Consider the following 18820-nt stretch of genomic DNA (forward strand, 5'->3'; position numbering starts at 1 on the left):
CATAGTGCAAATGTCATGGAAAAAGAATGCAAGCACACACAATTGAAATCTACATTAGTCTATAGTTAATAAAGCTGCCGCTAGATAACACTGCTCGTACTTTATTGGGTGCGTTCGCTTACCTGGACTGGTCTACCGATAACTAACCGTAGCGTTGCATGATTTACCCGATTTACCGGTCGACAACAATTTAAGCTGGTTGATTGGTTGATCATCCGGTGATGGTGCTTCTATCTATCGGTTTAAAAAATAATGGATCTGGGCGACGTTAAATATGCTCGTGGTCTCAATGTCCTCCAAGTGAAACGATACCTCTGGGGGTGCTAGTACCAGGTAGCTATTAGCTCTCGGACTAGTTCTAAATTCTCATTAACTGTTCGATCCGGTGATGATGCTGCCATCTATCGGCATATAAAATAATGGAGGCAAGGCACTTAGTATGCAGTCCTCGACATAAATACAGTTGAAGTCAGTTGTGACTCTTGAATAGAATAGAATAGAAAAAATAATGGAGGCAAGGCACTTAGTATGCAGTCCTAGACATACATACAGTTGTAGTCAGTTGTGACCAAGGAGGATAGAAGAAATTCTATCCTCCTTGTTGTGACCCCCTCTTCTATCCTCCTTGGAGGGCGTCTCATTCGAGGAAAACTTGACCCAAGCTATAACAATAGGCTAACCGCGGCATTCCAAAGGAGTTGTCCATGGGTTGCCATAAAGCAATTAGCGCCGGGTTGCCAGCTTGGCGTCAATAGTATTATTAGAAATAGTTATAGTTTGATCCAACTGATTGATTTCGATGTCAACCGGAAGTTCCAGAATGTTGTCTTGTTTTTGCTTAACAACATGGCGATTCGTGAGAAATCTACTTGTGGTTTTCTACGTAAGTCGTAAGTATTATGATATTTTCTTAATATAATTGAAATTCAGGCTGAATAGAAAAAAAAAACATATTCTTTCGTAAGCATTTTATTTAAAAATTGTTATTGTGTGTTTTTTTCTGTTTGTTAACCGTTTTCTCTAGTTCAAGTACTAATATGATTAGCCAGATTTGTTACTTATTATGCTTAATCTTTTAAAATTTCATTTTGTCTACTTGTTATTTAAGAATAAATTTTGAGTTGAAATTTGTCTTTTTCCTTTTGACAAATTCAGTTCTTTTTACATATCATTGTATTGTATCATGTAAATTATTGATAGTACAGATTTTGCTGTGTAACTCAAAGATTAAAAAATTTTGCTAATAAGAAGAAAGCTATGAAAATGTTTGATAGAATATTTTAATGTAGATGTGCTAATTTTTTAACTTATTTTGGTATGAATCAATATCACATAAGTAGTACATAGATGTATATACAGTAGAATACCTTTATAACGCCGACCTATGTAACGCAATTCTCTATAAACCGCACAACTTTTGAGAAGTAAACAATAGGTTTTTAAGTTTAAAAAATCCCTTTGTTTTGCCTTGCTAATATAAAAGTTGTTAGGAAAATTGAATTTTGAAAGTTTTTCATCTTTCCAGCTTAATTCAAAGCTTTTAAATGAAAATCAATATTCACAGTAAAAAGAGAAAATATCAGATGGCTCTTGAAAATGCAGCTGTTATGCAAACTATGAAACTGGCAGAAGTGAAGGATAATTCACTTTCTTTTAAATGTAAAGCATATTTATTTGTGAATGATTAGTTGTGTTTTAATACTCATTGCAGATAGAACTAATTCTGAAGTGCTAATATATATATTCTGAATATTAGTTTCAAAATTTGTGAAATGACCTATATAATGCCAAAACCTGTATAACGAAAAAGCTCTGGTCCCAAGGTGTGCTTTATTACGGTCTTCTACTGTATTTGAAAGTCATTTTTGTTGTTTACAAACCTAATTAGATTTGAAAAAACATTTTCGTAGCCTCATCTCATCAAAAAACTAACAATTATAGGTAAATTTAATGCACTTATCTTTATACATAAATGGCTACTTCTGTATGTATGTATGTATGTATGGTGGATTATACAAGAAGTCATAAAATCCACCTCGGGAAGATGCTCAATACTGTTTGATATTAATTTTCAATTTTACTAATTAGCCTGCTCAAAAAATTTCACTCTGCTGCAATGCTTGTAGCTAACATTACAAACAGACCGGCCCAATATTATAGTTAAAACAAAAATAACATACTTCGTATATAATTATACAAAACACAGTGAAACAACCATTTAGCTCGAACACCGTTGATGCGAAATTAAATATTACGTTACAAATATAATGTTTAATATTATGCACAAGCAAAAATAACCAGCGTACTTTGCATTGATCAGTACTTAAAATACAAAATTAATAATCTCAAATGCGAATGATAAGGTATTAAACGACTTAAATATTAGAATGAATACATTAAAGATTCAATATATATTTTCTAAGCCAACAAGAAATATAAATAATACACAATAAATATCTACAAACTGAAACTATTATGGTTAATGATTGATCAATTTTAAAAAATAATGATACAAACATCGGAAAATTCAAAACCACGTACCTTCACCAAAAACCGCTCGAACGTAAAATAAAATGGCTTCCTTCCGGAAAAACATGAATACCCTGCCAATAATCTAATCGCCAGATATACAAGCCAACGCCAAGTGCCGGTTAGATCAAAAGATGGACAATTTCTTTGGAGTGCCGCGGTTGACCTATTGTTCTCCGGTCAGGTTTTCCTCGAATGTGCAAACTCGATCCTCCTTGGTTGTGACTCGTAATCGTAATCGATTGATTGGTTGATCAAAGCACGTGACTTTTTTGAACACTCGGATGACATTAGCTGTCATGTGATCAATCAACCGGTAGCTACCGGTCGAGGTAGGTGAACGTATTTTTTAACATCTTTTTACCCCGGAGTTTATCGGTCATATTTTTCAAGCAAGTATATTTTTAAAAACTATTTTTTAATGACTGGATCGCTTTTCCTCTCAACCAGTGAGTTGAGCTACCAAACTGGCGTGCCATTTGAGAGCAGTTTTCTTTTCGTGTCAAAAGGGGCCGTGGTGGCCTGATTGGTAAGGAATTTGGGGGACAGCGAGGGTCTCGGGTTCGAGCCTCGCTGGTCGAAGATCCACCGTCGTCATTACTGGTGACTGGGCGACATTAATTTATGCTCGTAGTCACAATGTCCTCCAAGTGAAACGATACCTCTGGGGGTGCAAGACCAGAAAGTTATTCGGCTCCTGGCCTTGTTCTAAATTCTCAAACTGTCTATAGATAGCATCACCATCTATTGTGTTGTCTTCTGAAGGCAAGGCGCCTGACACGCAGTCCTTCTTTGTTTGAGGGCCAGAGGTCCCTTTGATAGTTGAGTCAGAAATAACCCAGATAGCATTTTTTTACTTTGCAGCGCTAACTTGATTCAAATTTGCTTTGCAATTCTGCAAACTTGCATCAAACTGGATGCGACAAATCTACAAGTCAGATGCAAACGAGATGCAAGCTTTGTAGTCCCCACGAAATGAATTTGCAGCAAGTTGATCCTGCAAGTCTTATCAAATTTGTTTCAAGTTCGTCGCGAACTAGTAAGAAAATTACAGTAATTACCAGGGGCGGATGCAGAAAAATCTTTTGAAGGGGACCCGGAAAATTTAATGCCCCCCCCCGCCACACACATTCGATATATTAGCTACCAGTTTGTTTGGCACTCTTGACTTCCTTAAGAGGTTTTCCACCTTCAGCTCAGTCACTTCCTATGCCGGGCTGATGAGTGCTAAATAAGCACGAAACTGCAGTCCTCGGCTGGAATTGACTGAGCTGACGGTGTATTTCATATAGTAGGAAAGTCATTTCTGTGGTATCAAACTTGCTGCAAGTTAAGCTTTGGCGTGACAATTTTACAAACTTGCATCCAATTGGAAGCGACAAGTCTGCAATTCTGATGCAAACGAGATGCAAGATTATGCAAGCCTTGTATATAGTCTCCAGTAACTGAACTTGCAGCAAGTTTGTGCTGCAAGCCATATCAAAATTGCTGCATGTATATTGCAAACAGAAATATTTGTAACCAAACCGAAATTTTATTGTATTAAATTTAAATTTATAAATGCTATACTCCTTTGAAAGAAATCATGTCTCAAAATTAGTTCTATTTCTACCGAGCAATTACTTTAGTTTTAGCAATAACTGTAGAAAAACATTTTCCAACATCGATAAACATACTCGTATAATTAATTGATATTGCACTGAATAAAATGTTTAAGAAAAATACTGAGCACAGAAATATTTTTATTTAAAAGAAAAATGAAAAACGAAAAAATCCTAATAAGAATAATTATGTCGCACATTTATCGCACAAGAGGGAGCGCAACTCAATTTTTTCAGTTCTGAACGAATATAGCTTTTATTCCGATATCAAGAGGAAAAATATTAACGCCCTTCTTAACACACGGCACCATAGAAACGGTCTGACGAAATCTCGCTTCGCTGGCAACAACGAAACTGAAGTTTCCTAATTTCGCCAGACAAGCGGCACATACGTGTTGACGGAACTTCTGGGTGCATGCGCGAAAATAGGGTTTTTATATAAGTTCTACGCTTTAATGCATCTGAAGCCGTAATTATTGCAGCAAAGCGAATCCGAGCATACTGTCTGTTTTCCTTAGCCGTGACCCAGCGCCAATTTGCGCATGCGTCACTTCCTAATAAGTAGCGTCGTAAAAGAAAGAGATCGCAAGTGCGAGCGGAAGAATTCCATCTTCAAAGCTATCACCCCTTTATAAAATGGAATCTATCCTGACTGGTAGTCTTTGCTTTCGAGAACGGACAGTACTTACGGTTTTACGTTATGTCGGTAGTTCATTGCAGCTCTTTTGTTTGGTATTTTTTGACTTCAGGCTAAGAGTCGTCTGCAAATGCCGGAATCGGAAAAGTGAAGAAATTTTCGTATTCGTTTTTCGGTTAAATTGCTTGTGAAATAATGACATTGATGAGATATTTAATTTACCTAATAATAAGGATTTTGGATTGTATCTGCAGAAGAAACTAGTATGTTGTGGCCATCACGAAACTTTCTTCTACATTTTTCTTTTTTTTTCTGATCCCTCCCCATGCTTGACAATATGCAATATTCCCAACCAAAACAAAATTACACATGCAAAAACTAGACGACCATCCCAATGTCTGAATTATTGCAAAAGCAAAGCAAAGAGCGAAAATTGAAAGTTATTTTAAAAGCCTTGCTTGAATTAATTACAAATATTTTATTTGTTAACAAACATAAGATGGCAACAGTTAAAAATTTTAAATCATTGAGATAATATCATAGACTAATAATAAGAGTAGACCGAGCTTTCCCAGACTTGCTGATGAAAAAAATTGGTTCATGGATAATCATGTGACTGGTGGAAGGCTTGGCGAAAACTTTGGCAGCATGGTTGCTAGATAGCAACATTATCTATAGTTTGGCACTCGACATGTATTTTAGGTAATGTGTTTTCAATATAATTTTTTTCCAGGTGCAGAGATTGAACTGTTTTTCTTTTAGTTATGAATTGTTTTGACATTTGTGAGTAGTTTTTGATCACAGTTTTCAGTAACTTTTATTTCATTTGGAACTGGTACGACAGCGTTGGCGTGAACGTAATGGAGTAAACGTTTTGCGTTAACGCAAAAATGTACTAATCGGAATCATAAATTGAAATTGTAGGTAAAAATCTTACCGTTTGCCGATTCTATTTGGGCGCTTGCATCTTTAATTGCTTAGAGAGTTATTGAAATTGACTAAAGAAAATGCACAATACTATCTAAACGAAAAACTCACTATATTAACAAAATATTTACAACTTAGAATAACCAAATTACAAATCAGACTCCATAAAAGATTATTATTCCGCGTTCCATCAATTTTATTTATTTTATTTCTCGCGAGCGCTGATCGTCTGCTACGATCAACGCCCGCTGTTGCTAGGATATCCACTAGTCACATGGTTTGGTTCATGAGCAGCAAAGGGTTGCCATAGCTCGGTCTATTCTTATTATTAGTCTATGGATAATATTTCCTATCATTTCCATACAATTAAAATCACGAGAAATACGCAGACGACAATCTATTACGATTTATCTTTCTTATTGTTGCATTAATAAAACTATTTTTATTCAAAAAAAAAAATCAACACCTCTTGGAGCGATCGGCGTCAAAATTTAACCAAAGCCTGTTTACATATGGATTAACATATATTCCAAATTTCAACCAGAACGTAGTATTAATTCTTGAGATAGGGCGCTAACAATGAAAAAAAAAAAGAACGGGCGATTGCGCTACTCCCTTTCTAGCTGTTGACACCAAAATAAAATCAGCTCTTATACCCACTGAGGGTTACTTGCCGATAAATTTTTCTTTCATTCCGTTCATTATTTCTTGAGATACAGCAGTCACAATTGGCGACAAAAAACGTTCTATAGCTCAACCCCCGTTTGAGTTATTGACACCAAAATTGAATCAGCACCTGTTCCTGTTGATGGCAACATATGGACTAAATTTTGTTTGATTCCGCCAGTTACTTCTTGAGGAATAGCAAGCACGCGTAACTCAAAAAACGTCCCATTGCTCCACCCCCCTTGGAGGAATTCGCGCCAAAAACCAATGGGCACAAGTTCACATAGGGGCACATATGTGTACCAAATTTTGTTCGATTTCATGCGGTTGTTTTTGCTGTAGAGCGGCTACAAAAAACTGGTCACACACAGACGTGACACACACACATACACACACACACACACACATACAGACAGACAGACATTTTCCAAAAATAGTCAAAATGGACTCAGCACATCTCAAAACGTTCGAATCCGTCAAAATTCGAAATTCGAAAATTTGCACGAATCCAATACTTTCTTCTATGTATTAGATATAGAAGAAAGTAAACATGATATCATTTTTAAAATCAATATTAAAATATGTGTGTATCGTTAAAAAACAATAGTTTTATATTTATTACATACTAGCAGTACCCGCACAGCGATGCCCGTGCTAAAAATTTAATGGAAGTCCATTGAATAAAAAAAAATGACGCCCATTCCCCCTCTAATGTGAAATGATCATTTTTCTTTGTATAATATGCGTACACACCTTTTCAAAAAAAAAAAAAAAAAAAACTTTAAGTTTCTTTGGAATTTATAACTTTTCGTCAAATCATTAAATTATATTAACAGTTGCTTTAAAACTCTACTTAGCGAGTGAAGCGGTTTTTACTGCAATTTAAAATATTTCGCCGAATAATTAAAAAATAAATAAACAAAATAATATCTTTCATATGCAATAATAAGTCCGCAACTCTATTGTTTCTCGCAAAACTTGCCTAGCATCCACGCTATCATAATCGATCCGTCTAACGAAAAAAAAAAAAAAAAATCCCGTGGAACATACAAAAATCGTCGTCAGAAAAAAAAAGAAAGAAAATGTCATACATTTCACTCGGATAAAAACAAATCAAAAGTTTCTTTTCTTTCAAAATAAATCGCCAAAACAATGAATTACATTAACAATTGCCTTAAAATAGTAATTCTAGACTGAACTGCTCAGCGCCTAACGCGCCAGGCGACCACGGTACCGGAACCCAGCCCTTTTGCGAGTGAAGTGGATGTTTTTTCTTTGGCAATAATATGTGTTTCGCCAAACGAACAAAAAGGTATAAAATCACATTAAGAGTAGCTTTCAAATCTTTATATATTAAGAGCTGTGTTGCCCGGCTTTGCCCGGTCTACCTTGAAAATAAAAATTGTGTCAAGTGACATATATTCAACAATCAGGCTTAAATAAAAGAAAAAAAAAAGACACCATGCAAAATTACCCTTCCAAACAATGACGATAGATATTAAAATACTTTTAAGAAATTAAAATGCGAAAGACGGATTTTAAAAGCATAACCATGGAAACATGAAATAAAATAAGTTTGAGAAATTAAATGCAAAATAAGGAAATACAACTCCAGCGCTCGAATACGCTACCTTGCGATGATTTACAAAACTGCCGATTTAACTAAAACATTGCCACATTGCGTTCCACGTTTGTCTGTGGACGTAAACACAGGCAGTTTGTTCTAAGTATTTATTAACGCAATCGATGTGTCTCAGATTGCTTTCAGCTACAGAAATTGTTTCGTCCCTTAATAGTATTCTCGAGCTTCTCAAAATAATGTTAGTTTTCCTTATTTAATTCCAAAAGAGAGTTGATTGAGAAATGGTGAAAGCGTAAACACAAGAAAACTGCATTAACAAACTTGGTTAACGTTATAATAGGTAATTTCTTTTATTGTTTTGTGTGAGTTTGTAAGAATATGGTTTTTTTTTAATCTTAAATTAATTTAACTAACCATATTTTACAGCAGCATTTAGTTGGAATGGACAGTATGCAAAATATTTTCTTGAATATATTATCGTAGAACAAAATGAAAAATGTTTAACAGAGAAAGAATTTACTTTATTGCTTTTATTCTCAGCTGAAAGGTTTCGCTAAATTTGTTTAGGGTTATAGTTTTAGTATTGTGCGAGCAAAGTACCCTTGGCGAGATTCCTCATGTTAGTTAAACCATTTTTAATTTTTATCATGAGTGGAATAAAATGGTAAAAAGATTACAGAATTCGATAAGTAAAAAGAAATAATGGTAGATCAACTGAAAAGAAAACTATCACCATATATACGTGATAATTTTGTTAATGATTTGCATAGCATGACATAATTAAATCATAACTCAGAAATTAGAAACATTCGAAACAGAAGAATTTTAAATTAACCGATTCAAGAATTTGAGAAAAATAACTCAGCTCAAAATGCAAAACAATAAGCGCTTGTCAAGCAAGGCAAAGAAGTATCATCTTCTTTTGATAATAATTCGTAATATTAAACTTTCTAGCATTGATTGTTATTCTTGACACGCCACATTTATTATTCAGTTTTATCAAGAATTGATAAATATCGAATTCAACATCGTGGAAATGGCTGCTTAGAACTTCGAATTTAGAACTTCGAAACTTCGTAATTTGCATTAATTTCTAACGTTTATTAATGCTTCTTAAATTCTAATTTCTTTCTACATGGGCCAGAATATCAACAAGACTTTGAAAATTAATTTAAAAAGAATAAAGCGAAAAAATGATGCATACGAACAAAATTTACTAGGCTTATTAGTATTTTCTTCGTTACCACGTGCGTTGGTTTTACCTTTTTTGTCCGCCATTAGAAAGTGGCTACAGTGCCCCCTATAGTTCGTTGGAGTTGCGAATACGATTGAGTGTCAAAAGAGGAAGATAATATTTTTTTGTTTTGTTTGGCTAATGCAAATTGTTTTACATGTGTAGATGAGTTATTTCTTAAATTATTGAATCTGTTTATTTTAATTCTCGCTAATTTGTTTCTGTTATGCTACGTAACTCATCAATAAAATGCTCACGGAGATATGATGGTAATTTTCTTTTTAATTTATCCACCATTAGTATTTAACTCATCGAATCCTGTAAGCTTCATACCTTTAATTGCACTATTTTGGCAGTTAAATTTCTCAGATTTTCTTTTTCTAGTTCAATTCTAAAAGTTCTTTCTAGATTTTCCATACTATTCGGCGATATTTTCAAGAATATTTTTTGCATACTGTCCATTTCAATCAAATACTGTAAAATAAAGCAAAAAAAAAAAAAAAAAAAAAAAAACCGCATCCCAATATGTCTATGTTTAACCCCCAAAAGACGTAGAACGCTATGTTTTACCTTTTTCGGTACTTGCGTAAATCACCGCAAGGTAGCGTATTCGAGCTTTGGAGTTGCAAATAAATCTAAAAAGAATTCATTGCTTCAACAAATTACTTGTGCGAAGTGAAATTCTAAGTACTTCTACTTCTTCTTTCCTAGTTATTATTTTCTTTGAAGTTTGGAACGAAGAGCGAAAATAAAAAAATGACTATAACTGCTTGAGAGACGCAGATTTATGTGAAGTTCTTCTTATTTGAATTTTTCCAGCACCATATATATTTTTTTAAAGTTACGACGAGGCTTTCGTTCAACAAGCAAGTGAGGTTTTCTATTTTAACTGTCAGCATTTATTCTGTATTATATCTTCTTTTATATTAACTGGAATAGTCAGAGCATTAACTTTCGCCTAAAAGTGCTGAATTATCAATGTAAATTCAGTATGCCGACAAATATTTGGACTACATAATTGGGATTACAGGTAGGACGGATTTTTGAAAATTACCAAGAAAATACCGTTTACTAAAATAGTACGCCACTGCATCAAATGAAGTTGTTATATATGTGCAAAACATGCAATAAACGCTACAATATGTTATTACTTTCTTCTATATCTAATATATAGAAGAAAGTATTGGATTCGTGCAAATTTCCGAATTTCGAATTTTGACGGATTCGAACGTTTTGAGGTGTGCTGAGTCCATTTCGACTATTTTTGGAAAATGTGTGTGTGTCCGTGTGTGTGTCACGTCTGTGTTACCAGTTTTTTGTGGCCGCTCTACAGCAAAAACTACCGCATGAAATCGAACGAAATTTGGTACACATATGTGCCCCTATGTGAACCTGTGCCCACTGGTTTTTGGCGTGAATTCCTCCAAGGGGGGTGGAGCAATGGGACGTTTTTTGAGTTACGCGTGCTTGCTATTCCTCAGGAAGTAACTGGTGGAATCAAACAAAATTTGGTTCATATGTTGCCCCTAACAGGAATAGGTGCTGATTTAATTTTGATGTCAATAGCTCAAACGGGGGTTGAGTTATAGAACGTTTTTTGTTGTCAATTGTGACTGCTGTATCTCAAGAAATAACGAACGGAATCAAACAAAAATTTTTCAACAAGTAGCCCTTAGTGGGCATAAGAGCTGATTTTATTTTGGTGTCAACAGCTGAAAAGGGGCTGGCGCAATCGAACGTTCTCTTTTTCCATTGTGAGTGCCCTATCTCAAGAAGTAATGCTACGTTCTGGATGAAATTTGGAATAAATGTGAATCCATATGTAAACAGGATTTGGTTCAATTTTGACGCCAATCGCTCCAAGAGGTGTTTTTTTGAGCAATCACGATTGCTTATTGCTTTCATTTGACTGTTTTTGATGTTCCTATCATTTTTCCCACCGCCACCCTCCTCAGCATCACCGTCGACCGGGTCCTCACGATGCTGCACGTCTAGCGAAAACCGTCTTCAGGTTTCGTCAATATCCTACACTTACACGCATACATACACGCACCTACACACATACACAAATACATACACACACAAACACACTCACATACACACAACTACCGACACACTCATGCCTGCACACAGACACAAACACATATGCCTACACACACACACACACATACCCTCCACGCACAAACACACACGCTTACATATACACACACACTCGTGATTGCGAAAAACATAATTTGAATTCAAGATGACAAAATTCAAATTATTTATTTATTTTTTTTTTTGAATAAAAATAGCTTTATTAATGCAACAACAAGAAAGATAAATCGTAATAGATTGTCGTCTGCGTATTTCTCGTGATTTTAATTGTATGGAAATGATCGGAAATATTACCGCAATGATTTAAAATTTTTAACTGTTGCCATCTTCTGTTTGTTAACAAATAAAATATTTGTAATTAATTCAAGCAAGGCTTTTAAAATAACTTTCAATTTTCGCTCTTTGCTTTGCTCTTGCAATAATTCAGACATTGGGATGATCGTCAAGTTTTTGCATGTGTAATTTTGTTTTTGTTGGGAATATTGCTTCCTCTTCAAGCATGGGGAGAGATCAGAAAAATAAGAAAAATATAGAAGAAAGTTTCGTGATGGCCACTACATACTAGTTACATTTTTTGATTGACATCGAACTCCAATTTTCACTGAACGTATAGGAAAAGAAAAAGAGAAAATTACAGAGTTGAACGTACTCTATGAGGAACTATTCAATTGTAACTAAACAAAGAAAATCTAAGGAAATTATAGTGATTGTCAACATTTTTATTTAGTTTCATTTGTTTAATCCTTGTATAGCAAACGGTCGATTTTCCGTGGACGTAAAAATATCAATAGCACTTGCATTGAACAAAGGATAAATATAACAGTGTATGTAAAAAATACTTGAAAAAGCTTTAAAAAAAAAGTAATTTGAATTTTGGCATTTTGAATTCAAATTATGTTTTTCGCAATCACGAGTGTGTGTATGTGGGCGTGTGTGTTTTTGTGCGGGGGTATGTGTGTTTGTGTGTAGGGGGTATGTGTATGTGTGTGTCTGTGTGCTGGCATAAGTTTGTGGGTAGTTGTGTGTATGAATGTGTGTGTGTGGGGGGGTATGTGTATGTGTGTGTAGGCATATGTGTTTGTGTCTGTGTGCAGGCATGAATGTATGGGTAGTTGTGTGTATGTGAGTGTGTATGTTTTTGTGTGTGTGTAGGTGTCTGTATGTATTCGTGTGTGTATGTGTTTGTGTATTTTTGTATGTGGGTGTTTTGAATGTGTGTGTGTGGGGGGGGTATGTGTATGTGTGTGTAGGCATATGTGTTTGTGTCTGTGTGCAGGCATGAATGTATGGGTAGTTGTGTGTATGTGAGTGTGTATGTTTTTGTGTGTGTGTAGGTGTCTGTATGTATTCGTGTGTGTATGTGTTTGTGTATTTTTGTAGGTGTATGTGTGTGTAGGTGTGTGCGTGTGTTGTTGTGTATGTATGCGCGTGTGTGTAGGACATGGATTCAACCTGGAGACGGCTTTCGCTAGAGGAGCACCATCGTGAGGACCCGGTCGACGGTGGTGATGGAGAGGGTGGCGGTGGGAAAAATGATAGGACATCAAAACAGTCAAATGAAAGCAATAAGAAATCATGATTGCTCCAAAAAAAAAAAAAAAAAAAAAAGGATCGCTCTGCAAATGGATTACACAAATACGCGAACAAAGAAACTGAGTTTTACACCCAAAACGCGGTTTATGCGCGTAAGTAAGGTAGATCCAAAAATGGGGTTGTTTCCATTAGTCAAAAGTACTACTTTTTGTCACTGAAGTGGATAGAATGAGCTAAACAAAATAATAGTTTAAAAAACTAAAAAAACACACTTTAGTAGCAAAATGAACTAAAAAGTTAAAAATTATCTTTAGATGACAAGTTTATAAAGTAATTGACCAAATACTTACTGTAATAGGAAAAAAAAGCATGGGGGCTGTCTATTTACATAAACAACAAGTGGAAGAAATTTAAGACAACTGATAAGAAGCTCCCCCACGCTTTTTTTCTGTTACAGTAAAATTAAGTGTTTGGTCAATTAGGGGTCATTCCATGTCAATTCAACCAAAAAAATGGCATTTTGACACCCACCGACACGGATTTTGATAAAACTTGGTGAGTTTAGTCCTTTAATGTAGAAAAGTATCCACATCAATTTTTTCTTCTCAATCTGGTTTAGTTTTCGTTTTACAGCCAGTCGAAATTTTGAATGTTTAGTATTTCCCAAACTATGACGATTCTGCTCGTTGATTGAAAATAATTTATATTTCATTTATTTTTCAGCCAATTTTTATGAAAACTTACAGTAATATTAATGAAAGTATGAGGATTTCAGAAAAAAATGTAAAAAAATTCTAAGTAATATTTTAAAAGTAGAAAAAAATTATTTTCATAATTTTTTTTTTCTAAAAGTATGAAATACGTTAAAGTCAATATCCACCAAAGGGAATATGATTATCAAAAAAATTCTTTTTTCCTGATAATCTTAGATGTGTGTTCTGCCATTAAAAAAATAAAATTAATGGCTTTTTCAGTTCTTTATATTTTTAGCTTAAAAATATATCTGCTTCATTGTTTTTTGTTTTTGTTTTTTTTATTTATTTATTTTCCCACACTACTATCAAAAAATAAATGTATTTAAAAATATAAATATCTCAATAATTTGCACATGAAATACTCTTAATTCCTGATGGAATTATATAATAAATTTTGCCTCCATGTTTATTTATCTTTTTTGTTTTGTTTAATTTCTATTTTTTTGATATTTATACTATCTCCTATTCCACCGTGTTGCTTTTCTCGGATGACTTTTCATCCAGAAGCTCACATTTCTTTGCATTGAAAAAGGTGTTCCTAGTAACACCGAAACACGTGTCTGCAATATTTTACAATTTTTGTGCTTTATGACGTTGGATTACTGATTTTTTGAATCTTCAGCACAAAGGTATTTATTCGTTATTATATTGTCACGTAAGGTGTTAAATCATTGTATTAAACAGGAAGTCATTACCCGAGTTCGATTTGTGTACCGTATGTTGCGCGAAGAAACCCCGAGTTCATGTCCTGAAACGGTTCACACATTTACCTCCAGTAATGAAAGGTGTTGCTTTCTGTTTAATAAAATGATTGAACGCCTCACATGACGTTTTCATTTCATACTGTGACGATACGGCCATCAATGCAAATTACTAATAAATACATTTCTTTTCTTTTTATTTCCTTTTACAAAAAAGGAAGTATTGTATTCGCGAAAAAATTTTCACTCAAGAATCGACCTTAATTTCCATTTTGCTCAGCCCCGAATGAATGTTGAGTTTTTTTTTTTTTTTTGCGACCCGACCACGCGTGGATAAGGGCCTAAGAACATCTAGACACGCGAAATATCCATTTTGACGATTCCCGAGTTAATTACAACGAGTTTTCTTGTGACGTCTGTATGTACGTCTGTATGTGCGTATGTATCTCGCATAACTCACAGATGTTATGTCCTAGAAAGTTGAAATTTGGTACGTAGACTCCTAGTGGGGTCTAGTTGTGCACCTCCCTTTTTGGTTGCATTCAGATACTCCAAAGGGGGTCTTTTGCCCCCTTTTTGGGGTGAGGAGAATCACGGTTAATTTTGATGTAAACTCAAGTGGTGTTATAATTTCGCGGACACTTGGCAATGTATCGCCAGTCTTTTGGTCGCCAAGTTTTGTCTCCAACTTGGCGAAAAATTTTGCGATTTTTTTAAATTTATTTATTTATTTTCAATATTTTTACTTCCTTTTACAAAAAAGGAAGTATTGTATTCGCGAAAAAATTTTCACTCAAAAATCGCCCTTAATTTCCATTTTGCTCACCCCCAAATGAATGTTGAGTTTTTTTTTCGATTCGACCACATGCGGAAAAGTGCCTAAGAATGTATAGACACGCGAAATATCCATTTTGACCATCACCGAGGTAATTACAACGACTTTTCTCGTGACGTCTGTATGTATGTGCGTATGTGCGTATGTATCTCGCATAACTCAAAACTCGTATGTCCTAGAAAGTTGAAATTTGGTACATAGACTCGTAGTGGGGTCTAGTTGTGCACCTCCCCTTTTGGTTGCTTTCGGATGTTCCTAAGGGGGTCTTTTGCACCTTTTTGGGGGGAAATCATTGTTAATTTCGATGTAAACTCAAGTGGCGTTATAATTTGTCGGACACTTGGCGATATATCGCCAGTCTTTTGGTCGCCAAGTTTTGTCGCCAACTTGGCGACAAATTTGGCGGAGTTTTTTTTTTTTTTTTGGTTTCAATTTGGCCATTGTTGGTGATATTTAGAGAATAAATATTGAATCACATTAAAATAGCGAATAATGGGGAAATGACATTAAATTGGAGTAAAAGGAAGTCATGTGATTCACACATCAGCTCGTTTTTTTAAATCTGGTTTCAATTTGGTCACTGTTGGTGATATTTAGAAAGTAAACTATTGAATCACATTAAAAAACTGCCAATGATGAGAAAAAGACATTACATTGGAGTAAAAGGAAGTCATGTGATGCACACATCAGCTCGTTTATTTGTATGATGTCATGAAAAACTCTTGAGCTTGTGAAGTATAAAGGCACAAACTGCGTATTGATATGACAATTGGTTGTTTTTCTATGAATTTTTAAATTGTATCTAGGATGTTTGGACTCCCTGTATGTAACCATGTTCTTGTTTTAATAACAACATTTCCATATACAGGCGCCCCCCCCCGTATAACACAATACTTGTACAACATGGTTTCGATATTACGCGGTTCCAAGTTTGCTATTATTATTACAGGGTTTCGGTATTACACAGCATGAAACTTGAATTTAATACTTCATGGTTTTGATATAACATGAAAGTTGTCTTCAAAAAAGATGGAATTTCATTTTTGTTTAATACATTCTCATTATGTTTGTCAAAACTCTAATAAGTTGTTTACACTGGCCTCAAAAAGTTAAGGTACGACATGTTTTTCGAAGCTCACCTTAAAAAAATGGCAGTAACAATAAACCAAATAGTTTGCATGAATGATAATAACGAGCTTTAAAACTATTTATAAAAAAAGGTTGCTACTACTTTTATTTTACAGAAAATAGCATATTTTCACGAGTGAGAAAAAAAAATTATGCAAATATCAAGCTTTCGTACTTTTGTGTCTAAGTTGTGTTGATTTTCAACTGCTGTTGGCAATTTCGGTGATAATAGTCAATAGAGGTTAGAAAATGTCTCAGAGACGTCGTTTACTCGTGTTGTTAAGATGGAGGGCAGTTGGATGGAAATTGGATTGTCGCAGGCTGCTGCTGCTAGACGTCTCAATGTGTCTCGTAGTGTTGTTCAGCGACTCAGAATCTTCGGATTGGTATCAATCCTGTGTCCAGAAGACTGTTCCAAGCCAACCACGAGCTACAACACCTGCAGAAGACAGTTTTCCAGTTCTTTCGGCTCGAAGGAGAAGAACCACCACTGTGCCGCAGTTTTTTATAGCATCAAGAAGAAGAATCTTTGCTCATACGGTGCGAAATCGTCATCACAATGCAGATCTCTACGCAAGACGACCACTTGTTGTGTTCCTCTCAACGAAACACAGCTAAGGATCCGCTTACGCTGGGCAATAGAACATGTTTCCTGGACCCAGCAGCAATGGGCTTCTGTGCTGTTAACAGACGAGTCCAGATTTATATTGGAGAGTTAATCAGGGCGTCTACTGATCTGGAGGGAACAGCGCAATAGATACCGTCAATCCAACACTGTTGAAAGAGCACAGTTATAGAGGTGGTGGAATCATGGTTTGGGCAGGGATCTCGCTAAGTGGTCGCACTGACCTGCTTGTGCTCCATGGTGGAACTCTGACTGGACTGAGATATCGGGATGAGATCCTTGATCCATATTTCCGCCGATATACTGGTGCTAATGGTAATGACTTCATTCTGATGGATTATAATGAGCTCGGATTGTTGAGGAGTATGTATGGTTGAGGAGTATCTTGAGGATCATGGTTTGGGACGAATGGAATGACCAGCTCGATCTCCAGACCTGAGTTTGATAGAACATCTTTGAGACTATTTTGGCAGACAAGTTGATGCTTTAAATCTTCCTCCAAGCTCATTACATGAGCTGGAACAAGGCTTACTCTGTGTCTGGTCTTCGCTTCCTATTCCGGTTGTCCGACAGCTTAATAAACAGCATAGAAAATCGATTCCGCCAATGAATTCAAGTTCGGGGGGATAAATTTCTCATTAGAATCCATTTTTGTACTGTTTATATGACATTTTACTACATAACATTGTGATGTTCTGTTTTCTTCAAAAATGGACTTTTCCGCAAAGATGACTTTTTTTGTTATAAATTGTGTTTGCAATACACTTATACAAATTCCTATGACGCATTCAATAAAAACCATTCAATGCACATATCCTCCAAATTATTTTGTTTCTACATGCATTCCTTTGCAAATTAGACGCAAAAAAAACCGGCTATACCTTAACTTTTTGAGGCCAGTGTACTTTGTTTTTATAAAATTTGGTTTTGATATAACACGGTATACATATCCTTTGATTCACATTGTTTCTAAATCTCGTGTAGCACGGTTTGATACAACACGATGCATCTTTACATGGTTTTTACTATATGTACATGATTAATTCGTGTAAAAAAAGGTTAAAAAGTTATTTTTAAAAAAGTCTCGTATAACACTGTTTTGATACTACACGAAACGAATTAACCGTGTTATACGAGGGACGCCTGTACTACTGTTTCTTTCTTGTAATGAATCTTTCCTTTATAGTTACGGGCACATAAAGAATTTGGCATGAAATGAATATAGGACATTTGCTGATATAACTGAATGCAAAGAAAAATCGAGTGTCGGAGACATTCTCAAAAGGAATTTTCTCACTAATCCAGAAGCGGTAATAAAAGATAGAATCAACACTGCACCTAATCCTTGTTCAAGCTATCGCCGTGAAAAGTCCTCAAAAAAGTAATCTCAAAATGTACTTAAAAAATCGTGCTGCAAATAAGTATTACTTTTGTAAATTCTGTAAAAAAGCGTTTTTACTGAAAAGCCATCTCACAACACATTTAAAGACTCATGCAGACTACCCACGTTACCCTTATGTGTATTGCAAGAAGAAATTCAAACGTAGAGGAGATCTAAATGTCCATGCGGGTATCCATGCCGAAGAAAAATTTTACTATTGTATGTCATGTGAAAAGACATTTCGACGGAAAGAAAGTTTCATCATACATTGCAAGTCACACACAGGTGACAAAAAATATTGCTGCGAGCACTGTCAAAAGAAATACCTCTGGAAAGTAAGCCTAAATATTCATTTAAAGTCACATGCAGCAAAAAGCACCCACGCTTGCAAATATTGTGTGCAGACATTTTCTGATGTGAGAAATCTTGAAGAACATATTAGAGTTCATACATTAGACATGCTGTTCTCTTGCGACTTTTGCGACGAGATATTTTTTACGAAAGGAAACCTCAAATCGCATTCAAGGACTCATACAGGAGAGAAACCTTACTCTTGTGATTTATGTCACAAGACATTTTCAGGAAGACA

At 35.1% G+C, this 18820-nt stretch overlaps 1 protein-coding gene across 1 annotated transcript in view; it reads left to right on the forward strand.

The window, feature by feature from the left end:
- Positions 1-846: 846 nt before the first annotated feature.
- LOC129226218 (probable phosphorylase b kinase regulatory subunit beta) overlaps positions 847-18820 on the forward strand; it is a gene marked incomplete at its 3' end in the record, with an annotated part of 111023 nt that continues 93049 nt past the window's right edge. The window contains exon 1 of the mRNA XM_054860817.1: positions 847-890. Coding sequence (XP_054716792.1) covers positions 847-890 — 44 coding nt within the window. The remainder of the gene's footprint in view (positions 891-18820) is intronic.

Source organism: Uloborus diversus, chromosome 7 (genome assembly GCF_026930045.1).
Source record: "Uloborus diversus isolate 005 chromosome 7, Udiv.v.3.1, whole genome shotgun sequence".
NCBI lineage: Eukaryota > Metazoa > Arthropoda > Arachnida > Araneae > Uloboridae > Uloborus > Uloborus diversus.